The sequence below is a fragment of the Cherax quadricarinatus genome, chromosome 96, assembly GCF_038502225.1.
Source record: "Cherax quadricarinatus isolate ZL_2023a chromosome 96, ASM3850222v1, whole genome shotgun sequence".
In the NCBI taxonomy this organism is placed as follows: domain Eukaryota; kingdom Metazoa; phylum Arthropoda; class Malacostraca; order Decapoda; family Parastacidae; genus Cherax; species Cherax quadricarinatus.
In genome coordinates, this window is record NC_091387.1 from 3,515,821 (window position 1) to 3,540,579 (window position 24,759).

The 24,759-nt window shown below is 39.9% G+C and overlaps 1 protein-coding gene and 1 long non-coding RNA gene across 4 annotated transcripts in view; one reads left to right on the forward strand and one right to left on the reverse strand.

Annotated features, from left to right (window-relative positions):
* LOC138855475 (uncharacterized) overlaps positions 1 to 12,874 on the forward strand; it is a 56,921-nt gene extending 44,047 nt beyond the window's left edge. The window contains exons 4-5 of the long non-coding RNA XR_011394723.1: positions 2,221 to 2,348; positions 12,587 to 12,874. This is a non-coding gene — a long non-coding RNA (uncharacterized lncRNA). The remainder of the gene's footprint in view (positions 1 to 2,220; positions 2,349 to 12,586) is intronic.
* Positions 12,875 to 14,599: 1,725 nt separating this feature from the next.
* LOC128701780 (Short Calcium-binding Mitochondrial Carrier) overlaps positions 14,600 to 24,759 on the reverse strand; it is a 195,443-nt gene continuing 185,283 nt past the window's right edge. For all 3 annotated transcript variants that reach the window (XM_070105012.1, XM_070105013.1, XM_070105011.1), the window contains one exon: positions 14,600 to 23,141. In XM_070105012.1, the coding sequence (XP_069961113.1) occupies positions 22,948 to 23,141 (194 nt within the window). In that variant the 3' untranslated portion in view covers positions 14,600 to 22,947. The remainder of the gene's footprint in view (positions 23,142 to 24,759) is intronic.

Genomic DNA, 24,759 nt, shown 5'->3' on the forward strand with positions numbered 1-24,759 from the left:
AAATCTTTCTTTTCCGAGCTCCTGAGAACTGAATTTTCCGTGTCATACTGGGGTCTTCTGAGAAAACACCTCTTCAAGGGGGGTTCCTCGTTGTGGTGAAGAGGCTATCAGTCTGAGGAATTGAACCATTTGGTCTTCTTCCTCAGACGGAACTTAATTATCCTCCCTATCCCCCTTTTTTCCCCTTTCCTCCCCCCTCCCAACCCTCCCCTTTTTTCCGTCCCATTTGTAGCCTCTGCCATCCTTCCCCCTGGCATTAGGGTTTATAGGTAAGGGGAAGTGTGCCGGAGTTCACCCCGCTCCATGAGGTTAATCGGGTGTGGTGTAATTTGCCGTGGAATCTGGATTGTCTGGAGGCACCCTGTTCCCTTTCCTGATTTCCGAGGAGTGGGCGGGGTGCCCTGCAGATGACGGGTGTATTTCCAGAGGCTGCCTGTCGGTTCTGGGAGGTAGCAGCCGAAGGAGGTATGCTCTGTGGCGGGTTTCCAGCCTCCCTCTCTTTTGTCCGCCGAGGTGGCTCGGTAGATGTGAGGTTGCTATCCCGGAGTGCTGGTTTACTAGCGTGACGGACAGGGTATGACACGGGTTTCACACTACATCTGCACGTGGTTTCGAGGTCCTCTCGAAGAAATTACAACCCTTTCATTCCATGGAGTCTTCATTCCGTGATAACCCTCCTCCTTCCAGGCCCCATTTTGTTACCACATCCTGTTCTGACTGTTACTGGACCAGACTCCAAACTATATAGTGTAGATGGAATATATTACAAACTGAAAATTGTCAGTTTATCATTCATTTTACTTCATTTCTTATTTGTAATTCAATTTACATGTTGAGGGCCCCCCAAACCTAAAGTGACCCAGGGGCCCCCGAGGATCTAAATCAGGCCCTGACTGTATCCCATAACTCCAGTGATCCCTGTATCGCATAAGCTCAGCTCTCTCTGCCCCAGTGATCCTAGATATACCAATATTCCTTTAGCCCAGCCCCATCTACATCAGTGGACAAAAGCAATAATTACCAGATTACAACAGCATACGTTTTTGAAGTATAATCTCAGCACTGAAAGATTTGAAACCAATCGGATGAAGCATTCCCTAGCTATTGCATAAACTACTGTTGCAAAATACAACTCTTAACTTTGTCACTGGTGTAATACTTGTGGTGTACATGTGCTAGTACCATTTATATACAAAGTCCCTTGACCAAGCCAATCACCATTGACATTAAACCCACTCAGAAGTTCAATTATCAAGTTACAGGTGGTGTAGGTTACAAGCCGATCTAATGAAGCATACACAATTTATTCCATGAAAACTAGTATCTTAGAGTTTCTAGGTTATATCTTACAATAAGACACTTGTGCAACCTTTGGATATCTATATTCCGGAAAAGTTTCGCCAGCCAGTGGCTTCTTCAGTCCAATACAGAAGAAGGTGAAAGATGAATAGGACTCTAAAGTCATCAGTCCTTCAGCTTGGAGTCAATGTGTTGAGTCCATCAGTCTTGCCTTTTGTCAAGATTGTGCCAACCGCGTCTTGATATGTGATAATTACTGTCTAGTGCGATGGTAATAGTTGCATATGTGAGGTCAGGGGTAGATAAGACAAGTAGATTATTAGCAACATATATTAGGGAAGATAGAATAAAAATTCTGTCTATTCAGGAGTCGACCAATTTGCTCATCCTGTCTAGGAGCCGACCAATTTGCTCATCCTGTCTAGGAGCCGACCAATTTGCTCATCCTGTCTCTTGAGGAGCCGACCAATTTGCTTATCCTGTCTCTTCGTGTCTTGCTTTGAAAACTTGGAAATAGCTTTAGATACGAGGACGAGGACTGCGTGTGCCTACTGGCCCATACAAGGCAAATCTTTCTCTGTCATTCTCACTCATGTGGTAGCACGTCCTTATCTGAAGAGGGGTACCTGCTCTCAGGAGATGCCTCGTATGTCTCTCCTCGTCAGGAAGATCGAACCTAGGTCCTCTCGATTGTGTGATCCAGTCATAAGGGGACTTCCACAAGAGTCAGCTTTAGGGAGGTTCCTTGATGTTGGTGAGAGGCTCGTGATCTAGGGAATTGGATCTGCTCTCCGGTTCCCTAAACTGAATACCTTCCATCCCCCACATGCGCTGTATAATCCCACGGGTTTAGCGCTCCCCTATGATTACAATAATGTCGCCTATTCTTTATTTTATACATTTTTTTTTATTTTTTTTCAGTTTTGAATGCCGTTACATCCGGGATCCGGCGCCGCCATCTTGTGGCGTTAGTATGCTGCTGACCTTTATGGAGGGAGGATGTGTGTGCTCAGCGCTCCCGTCTTCACCTCTTATATTGCTCAAGAATGGTAGGTAATACCTACTAGGTATCACCCACAATTATGACAGTATAGAACGGCCATGTGACCGAGACCTAAACGGTCTCTTGACGCGGGTGTTAAGTCACGTGATGACCCCCCCACTAGAGATTTTGGTCATGTGACCGAGAACTTCCCCCGGCTTAATACTCGATGACCCCAGCGGGTTTAGCGCTTAGTTATGATTAATAATTGTCAATAAAGAATTAATACCATCACATCATACGATGGCTAGAGCTTTATTAACTCAGTAATGCTATTAATGACATTCAGCTGTGTGGCCCATACGGGTTTAGCGCTTAGCCAGGATTATAATGATTTATTAGCAGGGACATTTTTTGGGGGTTATCCTGGAGGGTAATTTATGGTACGTATGATGTATTTATATTTATCTGTCTAAACTTTGTCAAAAATTTTGCTATGTAGGTTCTTGTGGGTTTAGCGCTTACCTTTGTATGTCATCCATTCCCTCCTCTCTCTCAATCCCTTTGACCTTCACTAGACCCTTATTAGGGTCATGGGAAACTGTATGACCCTTTCGGGTTGTGGTGCAGCGCATGGCCTTGCGAGTTTAGCGCTTAGTTATGATTATAATTTCTGGTCCCCTCAAGGAAGGTTCCTTGATGATGGTGAGGGGCTCTTGATCTAGGGAATTGGATCTGTGCTCCAGTTCCCTGAATTAAGCCTGAATACTTCTCCCCCCCACAGGCGCTGCATAATCCTACGGGTTTAGTGCTCCCCCTTCATTATAATAATTTCTGGTTGTGGTACATACGTTGGACTGCGGGCGGCCGTCACTAACAGCTTGATGACTCAAAAACTGATTATAATACTAACCATAATATTTAAAAGGATGGAGGGGTAAGCCAGCGGAAGGCCTCGGTCAGATGACCAAGAGCTCCAGTGGCAGGTCATTATCTAACTTGTCCTGTTTCCTGACAAACCTTACCTAACCAAACAGCTTGATTGATCAAGCCAGCGGTGTCTTCGGGAAGTGTCTACAGGTAAACCCATAAGGGTAATGGGTATTGGGAGATATTTAGGTGTGATAATTATTATAATCAAAGGGGAAGCGCTAAACCCGGAGGATTATACAGCGCCTGGGGGGGGGATGTGGAAGGCATTCAGGCTTAATTCGGGGAACTGGAGCACAGATCCAATTCCCTAAATCAAGAGCCCCTCACCAACATCAAGGAACCTTCCTTGAGGGGTTAGGTGTGATAAAACGAGAAACTTCAGTTCATTAGTTTGAGAATTCATGGCTGACATCAACATGGTATTATTTAATGATTATTTTGGTTAATAATATACTAGTGGCCTTTTATGCTTAACCATTTTATTACGTACATGTAAACTACATTTTGTATATTGCAGGAAAGTTACGGTTGTATCAATGTTCCTCACCCTTACAGGCTCCACTCCAGCACAAAAACTTAAGTCATCTCCGGTTTTTAAGGTCTTACAAGCAAGGCGTTTCCTAATTCCCTTTAAGAGAAGTGCCATTCCAAATTTTCGTGGTCAGACCTAATTGCCTTGTATTCCCCAGTCAGTTTATTCAGGTATACACAAATACAGTTACATAGGTTATCATAGCAGCATATATGTAAATAACCTGGGATAACCTTAAGTCAGTCAGTGATTTATTTCCGTTGGGGTCCTTACAATATAGTTTTCACGTTTGAAAGTCTTAGTTTAATATCTATTATGTACCCCATACCCATCCTGTGAGCGGTAGTCAAAAAGATTAGAGGTACATGATGGCTCCAGGGACTGGGCCCCAAAGTTTTGATAGCTGTACAAGTTACAATGAACCATTCACACATCTACACCTGATCACAATTGCAGGTTAGTCACGAACTGTTTCACAAAGCAGTCTTGGTCAACCTGAAGGAATTCTTAGGACTGGATTCTCAATCAGTTTGGCAGTAATTACAACGTTCAGTATTGGCAACATTTTTAGTTTAGTTTACTCCTGGTACACAGGTATTGTGCCCTTTTTTTTTTTATTTACACCTGGTATCCTCAGCTAAACCAGTCAAGCTTGATTACTCTCGGTTTGGTAAGGTTTGTCAGGAAACTAGTGTTTCCTGATGCGGGTCTCAGTCATGTGATGACCCACAGCTAGAGCTTTTGGTTATCTGACCGAGGCCTACTGCTGGCTTACCAGTCCACCCCTTTGAAAATTATGGTCATAGTTATAACCATTTTTGATAACTCAGGCGACTGTCATTTCACAGTCCAAATTTTCATATATGTATATATATATATGTGTGGATCTCCTATCCCACAATATAATACCGCCAGGTGTGGGCTCCTTTTTGATCGTTGAATGTCATGACAGACTCTTTATAACTTTCCCAAAAGCTGTTTCTTAGTTGGCTGAACCTCTTAAAACTTTATATTGTTTTACCGGGGGAGGCGATAGACAAAACCTCAAATTCCAGCAGCATTTAGCACCAATCGTGTCTAGACTAGGCTACGGTGACAATGCATCTCTCAGCCTCTCTGTGTATTCTTTATAAGATCGATCCCATTCATCACGAGACATTGCTTTTGTGTCTGTCTTTTTCAACCTTCCCTGTTCGACAGCCAGTATACAAAGGCGTGGCCCTTGTTTACAAGATAAGGAGACGCCTATTTTCTCTGCCTTTTCATTTATTTGCATTTATTTATTTGCAGTAATCGACCTCCTATATGAAGATTACTGCAAATAAATGAATTAGTGCTACTAGCATCTGTAATTATTCTATACGTGGAAAGACGGTGAAGGTCAGGAAAGGTGATAAGAAAGGCAGAGAAAATAGGCGTCTCCTTATCTTGTAAACAAGGGCCACGCCTTTGTATACTGGCTGTCGAACAGGGAAGGTTGAAAAAGACAGACACAAAAGCAATGTCTCGTGATGAATGGGATCGATCTTATAAAGAATACACAGAGAGGATGAGAGATGCATTGTCACCATAGCCTAGTCTAGACACGATTGGTGCTATCCCCTTTTTCCTTTCCTCCTCCTCCTCCTCCCCACCCCTCCCTTTTGCCCTTCCTCTTTTTGGCCTTTGGGATTTCTCCCACAGGCGCACTAGTTCCTAGGTAGGGGAAAGGATACCGGGGTCCATCCCATTCCGTTGAGGTTCTTGGCAGTGGCGTAGTTTGCCGTGGAATCTGGATCGCCTGGGGATGTCCCGATCCCTCTCCGGTATCCCGGAGTGTAGCTTTGGGTGTCTTTCAGCCAACGGGTGTATCTCTGGAAGCCTCCTTTCGAATTCCAGGGGTGGTGGCCGAAAGAGGTATGCTTTGTGGCGGATATCCAGCCGCCCTCTCTTTTGTCCACCGAGGTAGCTCGGCAGATGTGAGGTTGCTATCCCGGATTGCTGGTTTACTGGCATGAAGGGTAGGGTATGGCATGGGTTTCATGCTGCATCTGCGCTACTAGCGGTGCTGAGGTCCTCTTGGGCGCGGAGGGAGATTTCCGGCCCTTTCATTCCTCCTGGGAACTATTCCTCCCCGCTCCCCCCTTTTTTTATTCTTTTTTTTTTATTTTTATTTTCTTTTCTTTTTTTTTTCTTAAAAACAAAAAGCAAAGGAGTAACCTAACCATGGAGAACCCAATCCATGAACCCACTACCCCCGGGCCCCTTCTTGATACCACACCCCATTCTGACCCTGCCTTGTATTTAGACCACTCTTCGGACACTCCTGATGCCCCTGTACCTCTTGCTAGTGCTGTTTCCTCACCCGCTTCAGGTACCGGGGCTACGACTAACTCCTTCGATTTGTCTGACCTCCGCTCTCCTTTGACTATGCTTCCGGCCTCTCCCTCTATGGTACGGCAATTTTCGAATCGCCAGCCCATTTCACGACAGACCAACTCTGGTCCTACTCCTAAATGCCAACGTCAATCTCCTGATGATGTTCCTTCGTTACCTTCCCATTCTACTCGGAAACGACCGACATGTCATGCACTCCCTCTCCACGCTCAGTTTCGGACCACACAATGGACTAAATTCTTTACTTTAAGACTGACTTCTAATTCTGCCTATCTTTCTGACCATAGTATTGGCAAAGCGCTCCTGCGTCATGTTGGTAGAGATATTTCATTTCATGCTCTCAAGAGCGGTACGCGCATTGTCACTGTCCAGAATGCTACCCAAGCTCATGATCTTTCTCTCCTTTCGCATATCGATACTACTACTATCACTATTGAAAAACATCTTTCTCTCAATTCTTGTAGTGGTACTGTCATTCTGCCCCATACCATAGTCCAACAGAATTTCAAGTCATGTGACAATGACATTCTTGAACAGCTGGAACTCCAGGTTCTCCCAATCCTCAAAGTAGACACTTATGTCCTTCCTGCCCGCGGGCGGAGACGTTACCCTTGCAATGTGGCTCGATTAACTTTCGACAGCCGTGAACTCCTGTCCTCTGTTTATGTCGCGGGATATCGATTACAAGTTCGAAAGGTGATCCCTACACCGCAACAGTGTAGAAATTGCTGGCGTTTTGGTCACCCAGCAAAATATTGCAGATCTATAGCCGAATGCCCAGTCTGTGGTGCCGACAACCATTCTAATGCATCTTGCAGTCAACCTCCATCTTGCCTTAATTGTAATGAGGCTCACCCTTCGTACTCTCGCCGTTGCCAGGTCTACTTGAATGAGCGTGAAATCCGTTGCCTCAAAGAGGCAGAAGGTCTCCCTTATGCTATGGCAGTTACTCATCTCCGCCTCCAAGGGAGACTACCCCGTGTTTCTTATTCTCGTGTTTCAAAACACCCCCCCACTTCTGGGGTCCCATCTTCTGCAGCCTCCTCTGTTGTTACCCCTCCCATAGCCACTCCGGCATCTAATCCTTTTGCTGTCCTTGGCTCTAACGTCCCGACTAAAACTCTGTCTGTTCTCACATCTTCGCGTCCTTCCTCACAAGCCACAGTATCGACAAGACCCCATACGACACCTTATACCAATCGCCCCTCTACTTCTCAGAAGTCCAAAAAATCCCCAGTGCTCAAATCTTCTTTACCCCTTCCTTCCCTTCTTCCACCTCCGCACTTTACCTTTCCAGTCTCTGTGTCTAGTTCTTCCCCTCTCTCTGGCTCTATTACAAGTGTGGAGGTTCACCCTCCTCCTCGTACTATACCTTCCACCCCCGTCCCCTCCCAAGTTTCCCCCTCTTCTGCCACCTCCCAGGTTTCTGCCTCTTCTGTCCCCTCCCACACTTCTTCTACAGTTCCCTACACTCTTTCGTCCCCCTCTACTTTGGTACAGTCCATTACTGTCCCAATCTTTACTCACCCTCCTCCTTCTACCTCCAATATTGTCTCCCATACATCTTTGAATTCAGAAACACTTGAAGCCATTTCAGAATATATTGCAGAGACTAAACCTTCAATGGACACTGATCCACCTCCTACTCCCTCTCTTCCATCTCCACAACTCCAATCTTCGCAACGCTCCGTTCCTTCGCTACTTGAACGTCTTCCAATGCCACCACAAGTTGACTTTTCTAACCCCTCTAGTCCGTAGGTGCCCTTCCCTACGGATTCCTGGTATTTTCTTTATTGCCAATCATGGCCTATTTACAGTGGAATATCCGCGGCCTCAGGGGTAATCGGGGTGAGCTTCAGATGTTGCTTTCCAGGTTTTTCCCTGTTGGTGCTTGCTTACAAGAACCAAAATTACACTCAGCTGTTTCCCAACCTATCTCAGGCTATAATTTATTGTATTCTTCGGATCCTTTCTCAGATGGGACCTTTAATGAAAGTGCCCTTCTTCTACGCAGTGATATTCCGTACTGTCAACTATTTGTCCATACCTCGCTGCATTACACTGCAGACCGTATCCGCTTGACTAAGTGGTTTACAATATGTTCTTTATATCTCTGTCCTTCTCGAGCATTTTCTATCCCAGATTTTGCCTTTCTAGTTTCATCCTTACCACCACCACTTCTGTTACTTGGTGATTTTAATGCCCACCATTTCCTCTGGGGGGGTCTCATTGTGACTCACGAGGCATCCAGTTGGAGGCTTTTCTCGCCTCTCACCCCCTCCATGTTTTAAATACGGGTACTCCCACCCATTTTGATCCTCGTACTCATACTCTCTCTTGCATCAATCTATCAGTCTGCGCTTCCTCCACTGCACTAGACTTCACCTGGTCTGTTCTACCGGACTTACATGACAGCGATCATTTTCCAATCATTCTTCTTCTCCTTCCTATTCACCACCTTTCCGTAGCCCTCGCTGGCAATTTGATCGGGCAAATTGGGATCTTTACTCACAACTCTCTGCTTTTAGTGAGGTTCCTTCTTCATCCTCCATTGATGAGCTCATACACCTCTTCTCGACGTCAGTTTATACCGCAGCTTCTCATTCTATACCCCAAACCTCAGGCAGGCATTCTCAAAAGTGCGTGCCTTGGTGATCTGCTTGTGCTCGTGCAGTACGTTTGAAACACGCTGCATGGGGCAGGTACCGGTACAATAGAACCGCTGAGAGACTTCTTGATTTTAAGCAGAAGCGTGCAATCGCTCGCCATGTCATCCGTGAAGCTAAACGCACTTGCTGGCGAGACTATGTTTCCACCATCACCTCTGCTTCTTCTATGAGTGCAGTCTGGAAAAAAGTGAGGAAATTGAGTGGTAAATACTCTCCTGACCCGGCTCCTGTTCTACGGGTCGCTGGTGTTGATGTAGCAAACCCTCTCGACGTTGCCATTGAACTTGGCACACATCTGGTCCGTATTTCCCGGGGGCTCCATCTATGCCCCTCGTTTCTTTCCTCAAAGTCTGCCAGAGAGTTAGTACCCTTGGACTTTTCTTCTCTCAGAGAAGAACAGTATAATGTGCCTTTTACACTTCAAGAACTGGAGGCAACATTCTCAGCTTGCCGATCATCGGCAGCTGGGCCTGACGACATTCATATTCGTATGTTACAACATTTACATCGGTCAGCCCTTGTAGTCCTCTTACACCTCTTCAATCTTATTTGGGCACAAGGAGTTCTTCCCCAGCTGTGGAAATCTGCCATTGTTCTCCCTTTCCGCAAACCGGGTACTACAGGACATGATGCCTCCCACTATCGTCCCATCGCTCTTACTAGTGCAGTTTGCAAAGTGATGGAACGTCTCGTAAATCGACGTTTAATGTGGTATTTAGAGACACAACAGTCTCTCCGCTAGTCAATATGGCTTTCGTAAGGGCCGTTCTACCATAGACCCCTTAATACGCTTGGATACGTATGTTCGTAATGCCTTTGCAAATAATCACTCAGTTATTGCCATATTTTTTGACCTTGAGGAGGCATATGACACAACTTGGAGGTATAATATTTTGGCCCAGGCCCACTCCTTAGGCCTCCGAGGCAATCTACCATCCTTCCTTAAGAACTTTTTAACTGACAGACATTTCCGTGTTCGAGTCAATAATGTTCTTTCCCCGGACTTCGTCCAAGCTGAAGGTGTCCCTCAGGGATGTGTCCTAAGCATAACACTTTTTCTCCTTGCTATAAATGATTTGGCCTCTGTTCTTCCACCCAATATTTGGTCATCACTCTATGTTGATGGCTTCGCTATTGCTTGTGCAGGCGCTGCCTGTCATCTCATTGCAGTTTCTCTCCAGCATGCGGTCGACCGTGTTTCCACTTGGGCCACCACGCATGGGTTTAAATTTTCAAATACCAAAACTCACCAAATTACTTTCACTAGACGGTCTGTCATCTCCGATCATTCTTTGTATCTCTATGGCTCCCGTATCCCCGAACGTGATACAGTCAGGTTTCTAGGCCTTCTCTTTGACCGTAGGTTATCCTGGAAACCTCACATTACCTCTCTGAAGGCAACTTGTCACAGCCGGCTAAACCTTCTTAAAACCCTTGCTCATCTTTCCTGGGGAGCTGATCGTCGAACTCTGCTTCGCCTACATTCAGCCCTCGTTTTATCAAAACTCGATTATGGTGACCAGATTTATTCAGCGGCCTCTCCTGCTACTCTCTCTAGCCTTAACCCCATCCATCACCAAGGCTTACGTTTGTGCCTTGGTGCTTTTCGCTCTTCCCCTGTTGAGAGCCTCTATGCAGAAGCGAATGTTCCATCCTTGTCTGATTGCCGTGATGCCCATTGCCTTCGCTACTATGTACGCTCTCACGATCTCCATAATCCTTCCATTTATAGAATGGTCACCGATATTAGTAGACATTCTTTATTCGTTCGCCGCCCGTTTGCTCCGTCCCTTTTCTCTTCGCCTACATTCACTCTTGTCTTCCCTTCAGTTACCACCTTTATATGTTCATGTAGCATCTCACTTTTCCCTACCCCCCTGGGAAGTTCCAGCTGTTCGGGTCTGTTCTTTCTCACTCCCTTGCTTGAAAGCTCAACTGCCTACGGTGGCTTCCCGCTCTCTTTTTCTTGATCACTTCCACTCCCATTCTCATGCCATCGCTGTGTACACAGATGGCTCTACGTCTTCAAACAGCGTCGGATTCGCAGCAGTGTTTCCGGACAGCGTCGTGCGGGGGCATTTACTATCTTCAGCTAGCATTTTTACTGCTGAATTGTATGCCATTCTTGCAGCACTTATTCGTATCGCATCTATGCCTGTGTCATCATTTGTGGTAGTCTCAGACTCCCTTAGTGCTCTACAGGCTATACGAAAATTTGATGCATCTCACCCCCTAGTTCTCCGTATCCAACTTTGGCTACGCCGTATCTCTACCAAGCATAAAGATATTATTTTTTGTTGGGTCCCTGGTCATGTCGACGTACAGGGCAATGAACAGGCAGACACTGCTGCGCGGTCAGCAGTACATGACCTACCAATTTCCTATAGAGGTGTTCCATTTCTGGACTATTTTGCTGCAATAGCTACCCACCTTCACGCCCGTTGGCAACAACGTTGGTCATCTCTTCTTGGGAACAAACTTCATTCTATTAAACCGAGCATAGGTTACTGGCCGTCTTCTTGTCATCAGTGCCATGGTTGGGAGACCACTCTCTCCCGCCTTCGCATTGGCCACACTCGTCTTACTCACGGGTATCTCATGGAGAGGCACCCTGTTCCTCTCTGTGAGCAGTGTCAAGTTCCAGTATCGATTAGCCACATTCTGTTAGACTGCCCTCTCTATCAACGAGCACACAGAATTTACCTCCAACGCCGTCTTCGTTCTACTACTCTCTCTCTTTACCTTCCCTTCTTGCTGATGGACCCTCCTTTAATCCTGACTCTCTCATTGACTTCTTGACAACGACTGATTTACTCCACAAACTCTGATGATGATACCTTACGCACTCCCCTCAGCCCTTTCTAGCTCAGTCTCTTGCTGCCCTTTACCTTTTCACCATCCACTGCCCCGCTGTTATCCGTAACCTATTACTCATCCACCTCCCTTTTGCCACCTGATGCCCTCGCTTCCTTCCTGCCCTGCAGCGCTGTATAGCCCTTGTGGCTTAGCGCTTCTTTTTGATTATAATAATAATCCTAGGCCAACCCTTACCCGGCCTTTCCTCGACTACAGGTTAATACGTGCTAGAAGTCATTCCGTTTCGTGCCATCCTGTCTACATGTCCAAACCATCTCAATAACTCCTCTTAATAGTAGTTTTGGTATACTCTAGGTATACATACATAAAGTAAGTCCTCATTTAACGGCATCAATATTATTATTATTATAATCAAAAAGAAGAGCTAAGCCAATGGCATCAATAGGCTTTTGGAAATTACGACTTTAAGCAAAACAGAGTATATATAAAAAAACCAATTTTACCATAGGCTAATTGATATAAACATCAGAGGTGCAGAGTGCACCTTTAGCACTCATTGCAACAGGCTTAAAGCAGAGAATAAATACATGGTATTGTGCCTTTTTTTTTTTGCTAAATGTTTGCAAAGCAAATATTGTCAGGAGCGCCTCCTACTACCACGCAGTTCCAAAGCAAACGTGCATACTCCACACAGTGGCCCCAACCAGGAATCAATTTTTTTCCCATCAACCACATAATGAAACGATGTTAAATGAGGACTTCCTGTATATTACTTTATATAGGTATCCCTGAAAGGATACCTTTATGTGGTTGACCGAATTTTTTTCTTCCATAATATTTGTTTGTACCTTGGGAATGAATGATCCAACCAGCTTAAAATTTTCACCCCCTCAAGGAGGGGTAAATATAGTAAAATTTATTAAATTTTTCATTTTCTATACATACGGAAAAGTTCATATGAGTATTTTTCATTTGCAGGTGCCTTCTCGTCCATTTTATATAAACCACTCCTGGTTGTTGCAAATTGAGACTGCCTCTTCTGATTGACTTCAAACCCTAAATGCTGGTGTAAGTAAATTATTATTCAGGTTCTTTACACAAGTTTAGATTTTTTTTTTTTTTACAAATGTGTACATCGACTCAAGGCTGAGGGACCGATTACCTCAAACTCTTGTTCTTCACCATTCTCCTTTGTATGGACTGATGAAGCCACTGTGTGGCAAAACATTTCCTCAATAAAGATACCCAAATATTAAACATTTGTCTAATTTATCAACTTGTTGGTTCTCTGAATCATTTATCTAGATTCGCTGATTATTGAAGTTAATTTACTGAATGTCACAGTTATTACAATCATAAGCGCTAAACCCACTAGGGTCATACAGCGTTGCAATTTACCAAATATTGTACAGTGGTACCTTGACTTGCGAGTTTAATTCGTTCTGTGACTGAATTCGTATATCAAATCAATTTTCCTCATAGAAATGCCGTTAATCCTTTCCAGCCCACCACCCCAATTTCTTGGTTGCAGGTTTTTAACTAAGAAATATTGTATACTACACCCTCCACCCACCTCTGGGTGCAGGGTTGGATTTGACTTCAGGTACACCGCCAACTAATGGCAGAGTATCTGAAGCTCGCTCGTAACTCGAAAGCAAAAAATCGACCGAGCGATGGCTTATAACTCGGAAAACTCATAAGTTGGGGCACCACTGTATTCCTTTTCTTTGAATGTTTCTAGGTTTGCCACAGCTTAATTTATACTACCAGTAGTTTATACCTTTATATGGATATGATTAGATTACAGTATATCATGTTTGAGATTATTTGTGAAGATCAAATCCAGAGTACGTATTTTCATTTCTATTAGTTCAAAGCAATCTTTTCAGGAAGCTCTAGCACTGGTTCATGTCTGTTATGCTAAGAGTATTTCCAGCCACACTAGCCTTGAAACACTATGCTGTTATTTACCATATGTGAGGTGGCTAGTATATATATGCTACAAGATTATTCCTTGAATTTCTTGGCCATTGCTGATATATAAATCATTATCAAGATAATTACTAGATTCTTGTTCTCCACTTAAATACCTAGCACCTCTGCTGTATCATTTGATGAAGCCAACCATTCTATGCAGGAAAATGTCTTTTGCATCCAGTCCTACTCCTTCCTGTGACTCGTTTACTTTCTCACATCTATAAATTGTACTTCTTCATCCAAATCTCATTGTCCACAAAATCTTTTGTGACCACTCCAGTATTCACTTCTGTGGGGAATCTGCTTATATAGTTAACTTTGTTATTTTTATTTGTTTTCAAACTCTGAGTGTTAGCAAAAAGGAAGTTGGAATTACCATCCCCCCCCCCCTCCCTCCGACATTGGGTCATTGTAATGCGGTGGTTTGTGCCTAGGGGTAAGGCATCTTCTCTGGGAGGAGCTCCACCCTTCGCCCAGGGTGCTTGCCTGACTAAGAACCTAACATATATTTTGGCATATGTGGTGGAGATATTTCCTCACACTCCTGGCCAATGAACAGGATTGCAGAATGACAAATGGATTTGGAATAGGTTAACTTTTATTATTATTATAATCAAAAAAGAAGCGCTAAGCCACAAGGGCTATACAGCTAACTTTTATTATGCTTATGACTTAAGAGTGAATTGGTCAAGTCAGTAATAAGTTGGAATTAATGGTGCAAATTTGTTATATCTGTGGTTCTTCTTATAATGTTTTGTTTTGCTCTGAAGTGTGAGTTACTTAGTTTTCTGTACTTCATTGCTCCATGTGTGTATCCTCAGTAAACTCTATTATTACATCCATGAGGGAATGCTAATAATCACACAAGTGATTGACTTGAAGCTCTAGAGAGCAAAATATTGTTAGAATAAAAGCCATTCTGTTTCTTCAGAGCAGTCCCAGTTGTGGCCCTATAAGTACATGAAAAATTGCACTGCTTAGGCCATATTAAAATTTGGAGAGAGAAAAGCAAAGAAGCAATTTTTCTTTATTACCATAATAGAATCCTTAATATCATCCTGAAGTCATAAAAATAATGATATTTACACACAAATACTGCTTTAATATGTTTAATGAATAATTTATGCAATAGGTAGCATTAGCTGTACACAGCAACTGTCAGGTTACTTCAGTACCTCAATCTTGGTGAGAACTGCCACAACAGTTTACACATTAAATAAACTAATCAATTTGTGCTAAACTATTGTATACGAAATTTACAATACATTTTGAATTTAGTAATTAATAATAGGACAGTACTGTAAAATATAAAAAAATTCACATAAAATATACTCCCCTTAAGTGTGAAAATGGATCAGTTTACATGACATTTACAACAGATCACAATTAAGCACACAGCCTTGAGAAAAAGTATAGTGTGTGTTTAAGGAACATAAAAAATCACTTTTACAGTGAACTCTATATAAAACATCAGTTTGTATTCTAGCATAATATACTCTAATTCTGGGAAGAAGAGAAAATGACAATTTCATCAAATTATTTAATTAACTTGGTCAGGGTACTGAATCTGAATGAGGAACAGGTACATTAAATAGGAAAAAAATATATATATGCTTTCTAAATACTGTATATATGTTTAAATGACAATGAGTAATAAAATTAAAAGATAAAAAAATATATAAATATCTCTCGATAAATCCTTTAAAAATGTCTAATTGTTTTTCTAAACACACACTGTACCTACATATTTCATCTGTAAAAACCCAAAACTGAGTTAATTCATCATGTATAACATAAGAAGATTAATTATCAAACTTATCTTGCTAGGAAATCAGTATAAATACTTAAATACATGACCTACAAAATTTTTAGAAAAGAAAAGTACATGAATAGTCAAAGGGTTTAGTACAGGTCGGCAGTCAGTAATCCGGCACTAATTTCAGCTAGCATAATTTCAAATTTCATCATTATACTGACTCAGAAATTGTGCAGATGGTTGTAAATCTGGAGGAGAAAGCAGTGATGAAAATAAGTTAGATGTAGCAGACTCTCTTGATAGGTTAATTAAGTGTATTCTAACCTAATCACTCTGTAATCTGGCACACTACAGGTCCCAATGATGCCGGATTAATGATGGCCGACCTGTATCAAAATCAATTTAATTTTCAGCCACCTTTTCTTGAATTTTGTTAATGCCAAAATTTAATTTATCAAAAATATGAATAACTGCTTAGCCCAACCATAAAGAAATATTAACAATGAGGTTATTTCAGGCAACAGATAATAATATATTGACCTAACCTGACAGTTTAGTATTTATTATGAATATAAATGAACTTCTACAGTCCAGTTTTGTCATTAAGAAAAAGAGTAATCCATGCATTATACTCCAGTTTATTAGGATGAGAATATAAACAATCATATGTAGCGTAGTTAATTATTATAGTCATGGGAAAGCGCTAAACCCTTAGGGGTCATTCAGTGCCTGGTAAAGGGAGGTAATTGTTTGATCTAATGGTAGAGTAAATCCAATTTCTTGGATTGAGAGCCTTTCACAAGCACCTCTGTTGATGGGTAGCCTAGTATGTTTTGACAGTTATAGAAATAACCAGCTGTCTCAGACACTGAACAATGACTTGGTTGAAAGACTGATCAGTTAAGCTGTTGGTGTTTTTAGCTTAATCCATGGAAAATTTAATTAACAAAAAGTCTATTAGCCTGAATATCAAAGAGTAACCTAGAATTTTTAAAAGGCCCAACTTCTTGCACATTTAGTACTATTAATGTCTTAACTTTTGCTAACCTAATTTCTTTCCATAATACATATTCCAAGAGATGCAAAATCTATAAAATTTACTTTTTTATTATTATACAATGTGTAAATAACTGAATTATTCTACTTATGCATTAATACGGTAACAGTTTTTACAAAAATAATTAATGGTATTCAAAAATATCACAATTCAGAGCATTTTAATACCAAGTTTAGATTGCATATAATAATTTCAGAAAATACTAATGAAAAACAATAGTCAAAGATAAATTATACTTTTCTAATGTTTATGGCAGATGTAAGTCATATTAATTCTGCTTGGGAATTTTTTGTCAGTGCCTATGGTAGGCTGTAGTAGTCCAAACAGATCGACGTGCCTAAACGTTCTTCAGTCGTTACTTAGGACTGTAATTCTCCTTGCATTTTTAACCACACCTAAAAACCCAAAGCTATTTTTTGTGTTATTTCCATGACAATTGTTAAGCTGCCACAGACCCTTCAGCGTAAGTAATATTTAACAACTCTGTTCACTGACAATGACACCTATTTATAGATACAGACACAGAGTTATGATAATTGTGTTTAGTTTGCCATAAAAATTCTTCGAGGTTTCCGTTGGTTATAGCACATAATACCTCATCCTGGATCCTATTAATGAATTTTATCAGTACTTATGAAAAAAAAAATTAGCAACACTTTCTCTTTCTTTATTTACAATTGAACTCTCTTAGTTATCCAGTTGGAGTTAATACCATAATAGAAAATTGATCCATATTTTTTTCTTTCATGTAGTTATCACATCTTCCTGTCAACCACTATGGGTGTTTATTATTATTGTTACCATTATTATAATAATATAAATGCTTGACCTTTCATAGTATTTAACTCCAAGAGCTATTCTGTAACATGTCACTGGATTTTTATTTATATTTTTTTTAGTTGCAGACATCACATTACAACTGCATATTTCAGTTTCAGTCTAATGCATATTGTGATCAAATTTTCTTGCATTTTCCTATCTTTATATCCAAATGTTCACTTCAGGTTTGGCAGTGTAGCACAGTATACGAGTTCTGTTTCATATACCTCTATAATTTTCCAATGGCAATCTTCTGTCTATACTACACCTTCTTGTTAGTCTGTTATCATTTTCTCATGACTGAGGCTTATCAGTCCAGGCCTTAAAAAAAATTTAGAGAACACATGATACAGATGAGAAGATAGTTTAATTTTTCTGCCCATTCTTTTAGAATCCATGGTGGTCTCTTGTTTGGTTGTATTTTTTTTTTTTTTTTCAATTTTTAGCTCTTACTGTGGTTATTTCAAGTGGCAGTTTCATTGTATAACATATGATACATTCTTAAGATAATATTTTCTAACCCAAATCCTAATAGAAAACACTGTTTTTGCACACGTCATGTCTAAAGTGCTGGAGGAGCTTGTAAACAGTGATACAATGAAAGGCTAGTGTAGCCCACACTGACTCTCAAATAAAGATACGGTGTTCTTTATCACAATTCAAAATTGAAAAAAAAAGCTATGGCTGAAGACAAGAGAATGGGAAATGACAAGCCACTGAAGATGGGCTACCTTATGGAAGGAAGACAAGTATAAGAGAGCACATTATTCTTCGCTTCACAAATTCAGAGGAATCTGTGTGAAAGTTGCATGCAAGCGAGGGGGGGGGGAAGATGATGAAACTGAAGAATATAATGGATGCCAGAACAGTTCACAGAGGATATGATGGATGAGGATGAAATCAGTCACTACAAATAAACGATTGAAACGTCTTAGTGCGTCTTACGGAAAAGTAAATTGTAGAAAGGTGCCAGTATATAATACTGTATAGAAAAGCCAAATAGACACTAATGGTATATAGATTAAGAAATTCCATTGTACATTTGGTACATTGCTTCAGAGAGGACAACTGAAATATGTAAATAGTCTAATTCTGTATCCATTGCAACTAATAACATTGAACAAAATCAATTTAGAAATATTAGATAATAAATTATCCTGGTCTAGAGTGCAACCAAAATATGCGAGATTGGATTCAAATGTAAACAATAGTGGCATGAAGGTTGTCGAGTTGACAGGTGCATGAATCCAGATTCTTCATTAGAGAAGCCTGGCCCCTTATTAGCCTCCTTAAACAAAGAGTGGACAGATTAAAAAAATGGATGTATAAATAAAAATCAATTGTTGCAAAAGTGTGAAGATTAAAATAATGTTTGACTATATTCTTTTGCTCATATTTCTCCTGTCTGCAGCAAAATAATAAACTAATAATAGGAATGAACAATGTAATCTATCTAAAGTTATGTGGTAGTCTCAGGCAGTTCAGCTACAATAATGAGACATACGTATTATTCCTTGAAATGATTAAAAAGACTTCGAGAAAGTTGGAATGGATGTATCAGTCATGAACCATTATGATGATTAGTGAAGACTGTCTAATGACGGCAAAAAAAAACCTCTATCTTAATCCACATTGATATTATATGCCCACAATGTTCCTAAAAGCTTTGTGTTGCTCTAAGCTTATGGTTTGTAGCAGCAATAGTTTTACTATAAATCTTATTAATAAGTGTACATAGCAGTTTTTCCCCACATATAAGGCCCCCAAAATTTTAATGCCAATTATTTCCAATACATTCAAGATTCATTATATTAAAGCTTGTATATCATAGAAGGCATACCATACTTACAAGACAAAGATCTAAATATCATTTCCATGCTTATGCCAGAGAATGAATTAAAAACATTGAAAGTAGTACTGTATATACATATATGATTGTGTAGAGCCTTTTGAATAATTATATTTCAAAGAGTAAATATGGAAAAAGAGGACTTTTCTTTTTATCGAATACTTTCTGCATTGACATAATTGTAAATCTGAAAATTATGCTCTAATATTTCTATAACCTATTTACTTAGGAACTTTTCTAACAGTTGCTCAAGAATTGCTTATATAATATTTAAAAATGAATCAAGATGGGAAAACTGCCAACAAATAAGATTAACAACCAAGACAAGACTATACAGTGGTACCCAGAGTTTCAGCCATAATTCGTTCCAGAAGGCTGTTAGAGTGCCGTTCCCATAAGGAATAATGTTAGAGCTGTACGAAACTCAGGGTACCACTATATTTGCTACTTCACTTGCGTGATCTTCTTCAATGAAGTTCTACAGAGGAACATGCAACTCGTAGATGACTAAGTATTTTACTTAGTCTGTTACTGCAATATCCACATAAAATTTTATGCACCCTGTCACAGAAGGTGAAGATGTCGTGTTGACACAGAGGAACTCAGTTCTCTGAAAATGTGAACAGATGCTTGACCTACTGATACACAAGTGCTCCATCAGCAGTCACAAAACCTCTTATAACCTGCTTTGATGAGGAGCTAAAATAGCTCAGTCTTTAGTGAAATGTTGTCCAATGAACGCTTACCGTGTTTGTGAGGGGTTTTTTCATCATCATGAAGAGGAAGGTTGGTCAACACAAAATTGCTATGTACAATTTAAATGTGTTGTAACAGCACAAAAAAAGAAGTATAACCAGAAATAGATTGTAAAGGAGAAAATAGGTCATATGCTGGATCTGAATGGCACGCTGGCAGCAGTAGTGAAGAAAACACTTTCCAGTCCCCCCAAAATTCAGAAAATGCTTGTGTTGTTCTTTTATAATGACTTGATCAACAAGTTGAAATGACTCACGAAATCGTAATGACACGATTGCAAACAAACCATACCAAGTTGAAATGTCCCAATGTGCTTTTTGAGTAATGTGTGAACTGCATATGACTGTCTTACACATAATATTCTGTCTTTCAGTATTGTCTATTATTCTGTTCATGGGGAAGCTGCCTTTTAGTAGAAGTATACAAATGACAATCTTCAGTAAGAATTTATTCATTCAAATTTGTCTTCCTAGCCAAATTATCTTTTTTATCCTCTTAAGATCCACCTAAATGCATTAAGTACTGTACAGCCCCATTATAAGTACAATTCAGACCTAAGTATAAGTACAGCCTCCAGTCATAGGCACTGTAGTTATTTTAAATTTGGTGTGATACTATTTACATTTTATTCATATTAATAGTTTTCTTATGTTATACCTTATCTTTTTTTTTTCTTGCTATGCTGAGTGATCTACACAAAACTTATTTATTCACCATTATGTGCACTAAGCAAGGGGCAGTCCCAAAAGTACCTTACAGTCCCCAGCATATGTCCTAAGTATGGTGCAGCCCTATCATGAACTTAGCAAATTGTAGCCCTTCAAATCCAATCCATTAAGAACAGTGGAACTCCCATCATAAATTAATCATAGTGAATAGTTTTAAGTTCCATCAAATGCACTAAGCATAGTACATATCCCCCAACACAAATTAGAAACACTGCAACCCTGTCACATGCACAAAGTACAGTACATCCCCATCATATGCAAGCAAATATCTTTTTTAAAACCTCTGGCAATCTATTAATGAATCCAGTGAAAAATTAATCTGTGGGCAATTGAGGCAGTGATAGTGAAAAAAATCACAACAGGAACTCTCAAATTTTATCTTATTAAACCTTGGCAGAGTATCCCCTGAATTACTGTCAGCCGTCATTATGATTTATGGATGCTGTATATTGTAAAAAACTTAAATAAGCCTCCTGTAGTCCAGCTACTGGTACTAGTTTTAAAACTAATCTTTATTGAAATAATTATGTGTTTAGTATTGCTTCTTGGTGAAGACTTGATGTGTAAGATTTGATGATTAACTCTTTAGTATAAATATACCCTCGACCAGAGAATTACACATAAGAAATTATAACATTGGGGTAAATGGAAAACTCAAACTATTATTATTACTGGGTAGTGCTGAGCCCATAAGTCATGGGGAATGGGAGACAATTTGATTTGATGGAAGGTAGGGGAAAACTGGTTCAGTTCCTTTGATCGAGAGCCCTTCAGCACTAAGGCATCTGCCTTGACGGAGTCGAACTTAATATCTAGAGCACTAATGATAATAGAGGCTTGGTTAAGTGACCAATACTTTGACTTTCTAAGGAACAATACATCAAAGCATTGTATTTTAAGATAGTGCTGTGTCAACAACATTTGGTAATTATTGTAGTATAGTAATGCTTGGGCATTAAATTTTAGTCATTGTTACTGACATTTACAGGTGGAATTATTATAGCCGAGTTCAGGGGGCGCTTATATCTACTGCCTAGTAAAGCTTATTTGTTGGGTAGTTGCTATGTGGGATTGGACAAATTATCCAGTTTTGCCACTCCCCACTTGGCCTCCCATTTAAAAAACATTTTCCAAATTCTGTATCAGTATACATCACTATTATTATAATCAAAAAGAAGCACTAAGCCACAAGGGCTATACATCACTAGTGATGGCAGAAAGGTAGTCCAATTATTATTATTATAATCAAAAAAGGGCTATACAGCAAGGTAGTCCAAATGAACTATTACAATAAGTCCATATAAAATGATGTATGTGGGACCCAAAATCATTTATACTGTATGATAAAATGATGCACATACCAGTATGTGCATCCTCATATCTTTTCAGTTTCCCTTAATGAAAACTGTACAAGCACTTTTATAAAATTCCAACTGATAGATTTCATTTTATTCAGGGAAAAGCATTAACCTTGTAAAGATCACAGGATGCCAAAGCAATAAGAGTGGCATTATAATAATAATGGGGAGGGGGATTCAGGCTCAAGTGGAAGAATAAGTTCAGTTCCTTGGATCATGACCAACTGATAATCCTGAATAATCTATTAATTTACAATATCCTGAGACCCATGTGGGTTTAGTGCTTAGTTATAATTATAATACAGTATCCTGTTCTTGATTAAAAGGAAATATTCTCTTCAGGGGACATACCTTGATGCTAGTGAAGGCTCTTGACCCAAGGAATTGCAGCTATATCTCCCATGACATAAAATAAAGATATTAAAATTTTGTTCTTAGTGAAGAGCATTTCCTCTCAAAAATAAATATAACTTCATAGAGGTGTAAGTACAACCAAAAAAAAAAAAAACTAAATGCATAACATTTTTTCTTTCATTTTGTTTGCAAATTTAATCACCTTCACAAAATGTGCTGTTCATTCATGTCATACAATTATAAGAATAACTGATTCAAATAGCTATAATTAACATAAAAATGGTTTCACCACTTAACTGGGTGGGTTTTATGATCAGCTTTAGAAGGTAATTGTCCAGGGTAATATAATGCTGCTTAACCACTCCTTCAGATAAGGTTCTTAAAAAAAATCCTACAACTTTATAATATTGGGTGTTTATTGGAAACATTTAATTCTTTATAGTAATATGCTTTAAAAGTATAGAATCAGTTTTCTATTGCACTAACATGGAGGTCAGTATAGACACATGAGGTACTCCATACAAATTAGACACCAGCAGAACCTTTTAAGCAATTAAAATATCAAATTTAAACTTAATATTTTGCCAATGTTTTTATATAACATTTTAATAAATGATGTAATAATACCAATTTTTTTTAAATTACTTCATTTCAAAAGACCTTCTTTAAAACAGAAACAAGGACATTAAGTCATTGTTACACCTAGTGCTTGCCGGCATTTTTCATACACAACATAAGAGATGCTCACAGCCGGCGCCACTTTCATGAAGTTTGGCGTAATCCCACGATACAGACCAAACACCCCTTCAGTGGCGAATATGTGTCGAAACAGCCCTGACATGGTGATGGGGTGGTCGTGTACCACACCTGGAGTTATCACTGCAAGTAAACAATGAATTCAGTTAGTAAATAAGTATGAGAAATGCTAGAAAACAAATGATGAGATCAAAGAGGTATAGTGTAAAGTTAAAAGTGCAGTGCTAGAATGCACTGTTAAAATTTGTCCGAATGATGAGATGAGGGATGAGAAACGTTTGCAATATAGAAATATACAAAAGGCAGAGTAAGGAGAATATGGTTAACAGTCATGCCAGCAAAAGCCAATTTGCGAGTACTGATAAAAAGACTTGGGAAAACAAAAGAATATTTATTACACGTACACAATGTTTCATTCAAATGTAGTGAACTTCATTAAAGATGAAATTTAAAAATTATGAATAATAAGTTGACCTGAGTGCTGGGCTATGTCTACTATAATGCTCCTCTATTCTATATTTGTATGTGGCTGGTAGGTCTGATAGATCTACTGCAGTGCTGTGCTACCCAGGAATGTTCATTTGAGGATAAAGTTGGACAAATGTGTTAGCCCAATATTTGTTCCTATTCTCGAGTATGATGTGCATGTGGGACAAGGCAAAATTAAAAACCCCTCTACTCTTAGGAATAATCTGTAGTCTTGGAGCTGCTGCTAAGCACTTTCTGTAACAGTGTTGAGTTCAGCACATTCCTAGTTCATAAGATGTGAGAAATTGTTCCTTTGCACCACACAAGCATAATTGTGTTTAACACTAATCTTAACCATTAAACTACTTTTACTGGACAGTAATCCATCCCTCTCTGCATAAAAACTCTTTGCTGCTTTTAGTAACCTATACCATGTATTTCCAACATCTGCCACATTGCTTTCCTACTTATCCTATCACATGCCTTTTCTAAATATATAAATGCAACAAATAGTTCACTTATGTGCTTCAATATTAAACTTGGCTGTACATTCCTTACCCTTCCTAAATCCTGTATATTCATATGCACTCCTGCTTTCTTACCCCTAACTCTTTCAATAAAATACAGTGGACCCCCGGTTAACGATATTTTTTCATTCCAGAAGTATGTTCAGGTGCCAGTACTGACCGAATTTGTTCCCATAAGGAATATTGTGAAGTAGATTAGTCCATTTCAGACCCCCAAACATGCACTTACATAATTGGTCGCATTGGGAGGTGATCGTTAAGTGGGGGTCCACTGTAATTATATCATACACTTCATATTCAACAGGCATATTTCCTTGCAAAAAGGAACTACATGTATATAGGCTCTCTCGCCAGTATTTTCCTCTTTCATGCATATTTCTTTCTTTTCTTTCAACACACCGGCCATATCCCACCAAGGCAGGGTGGCCCAAAAAGAAAAACGAAAGTTTCTCTTTTAAATTTAGTAATTTATACGGGAGAAGGGGTTACTAGCCCCTTGCTCCCGGCATTTTAGTCGCCTCTTACAACACGCATGGCTTACAGAGGAAGAATTCTCTTCCACTTCCCCATGAAGATAAGAGGAAATAAACAAGAACATAGAAGAATACCCAGAGGGGTGTGTATATATAGGTCACACTACACATACTTGTGCAAGTAGAAGTAGCAAGACATACCTGAAATCTTGCATTTCATGCATATATTGAACAAATATGTGTACCACTCCAAAACTATGCTTTTACACCTTA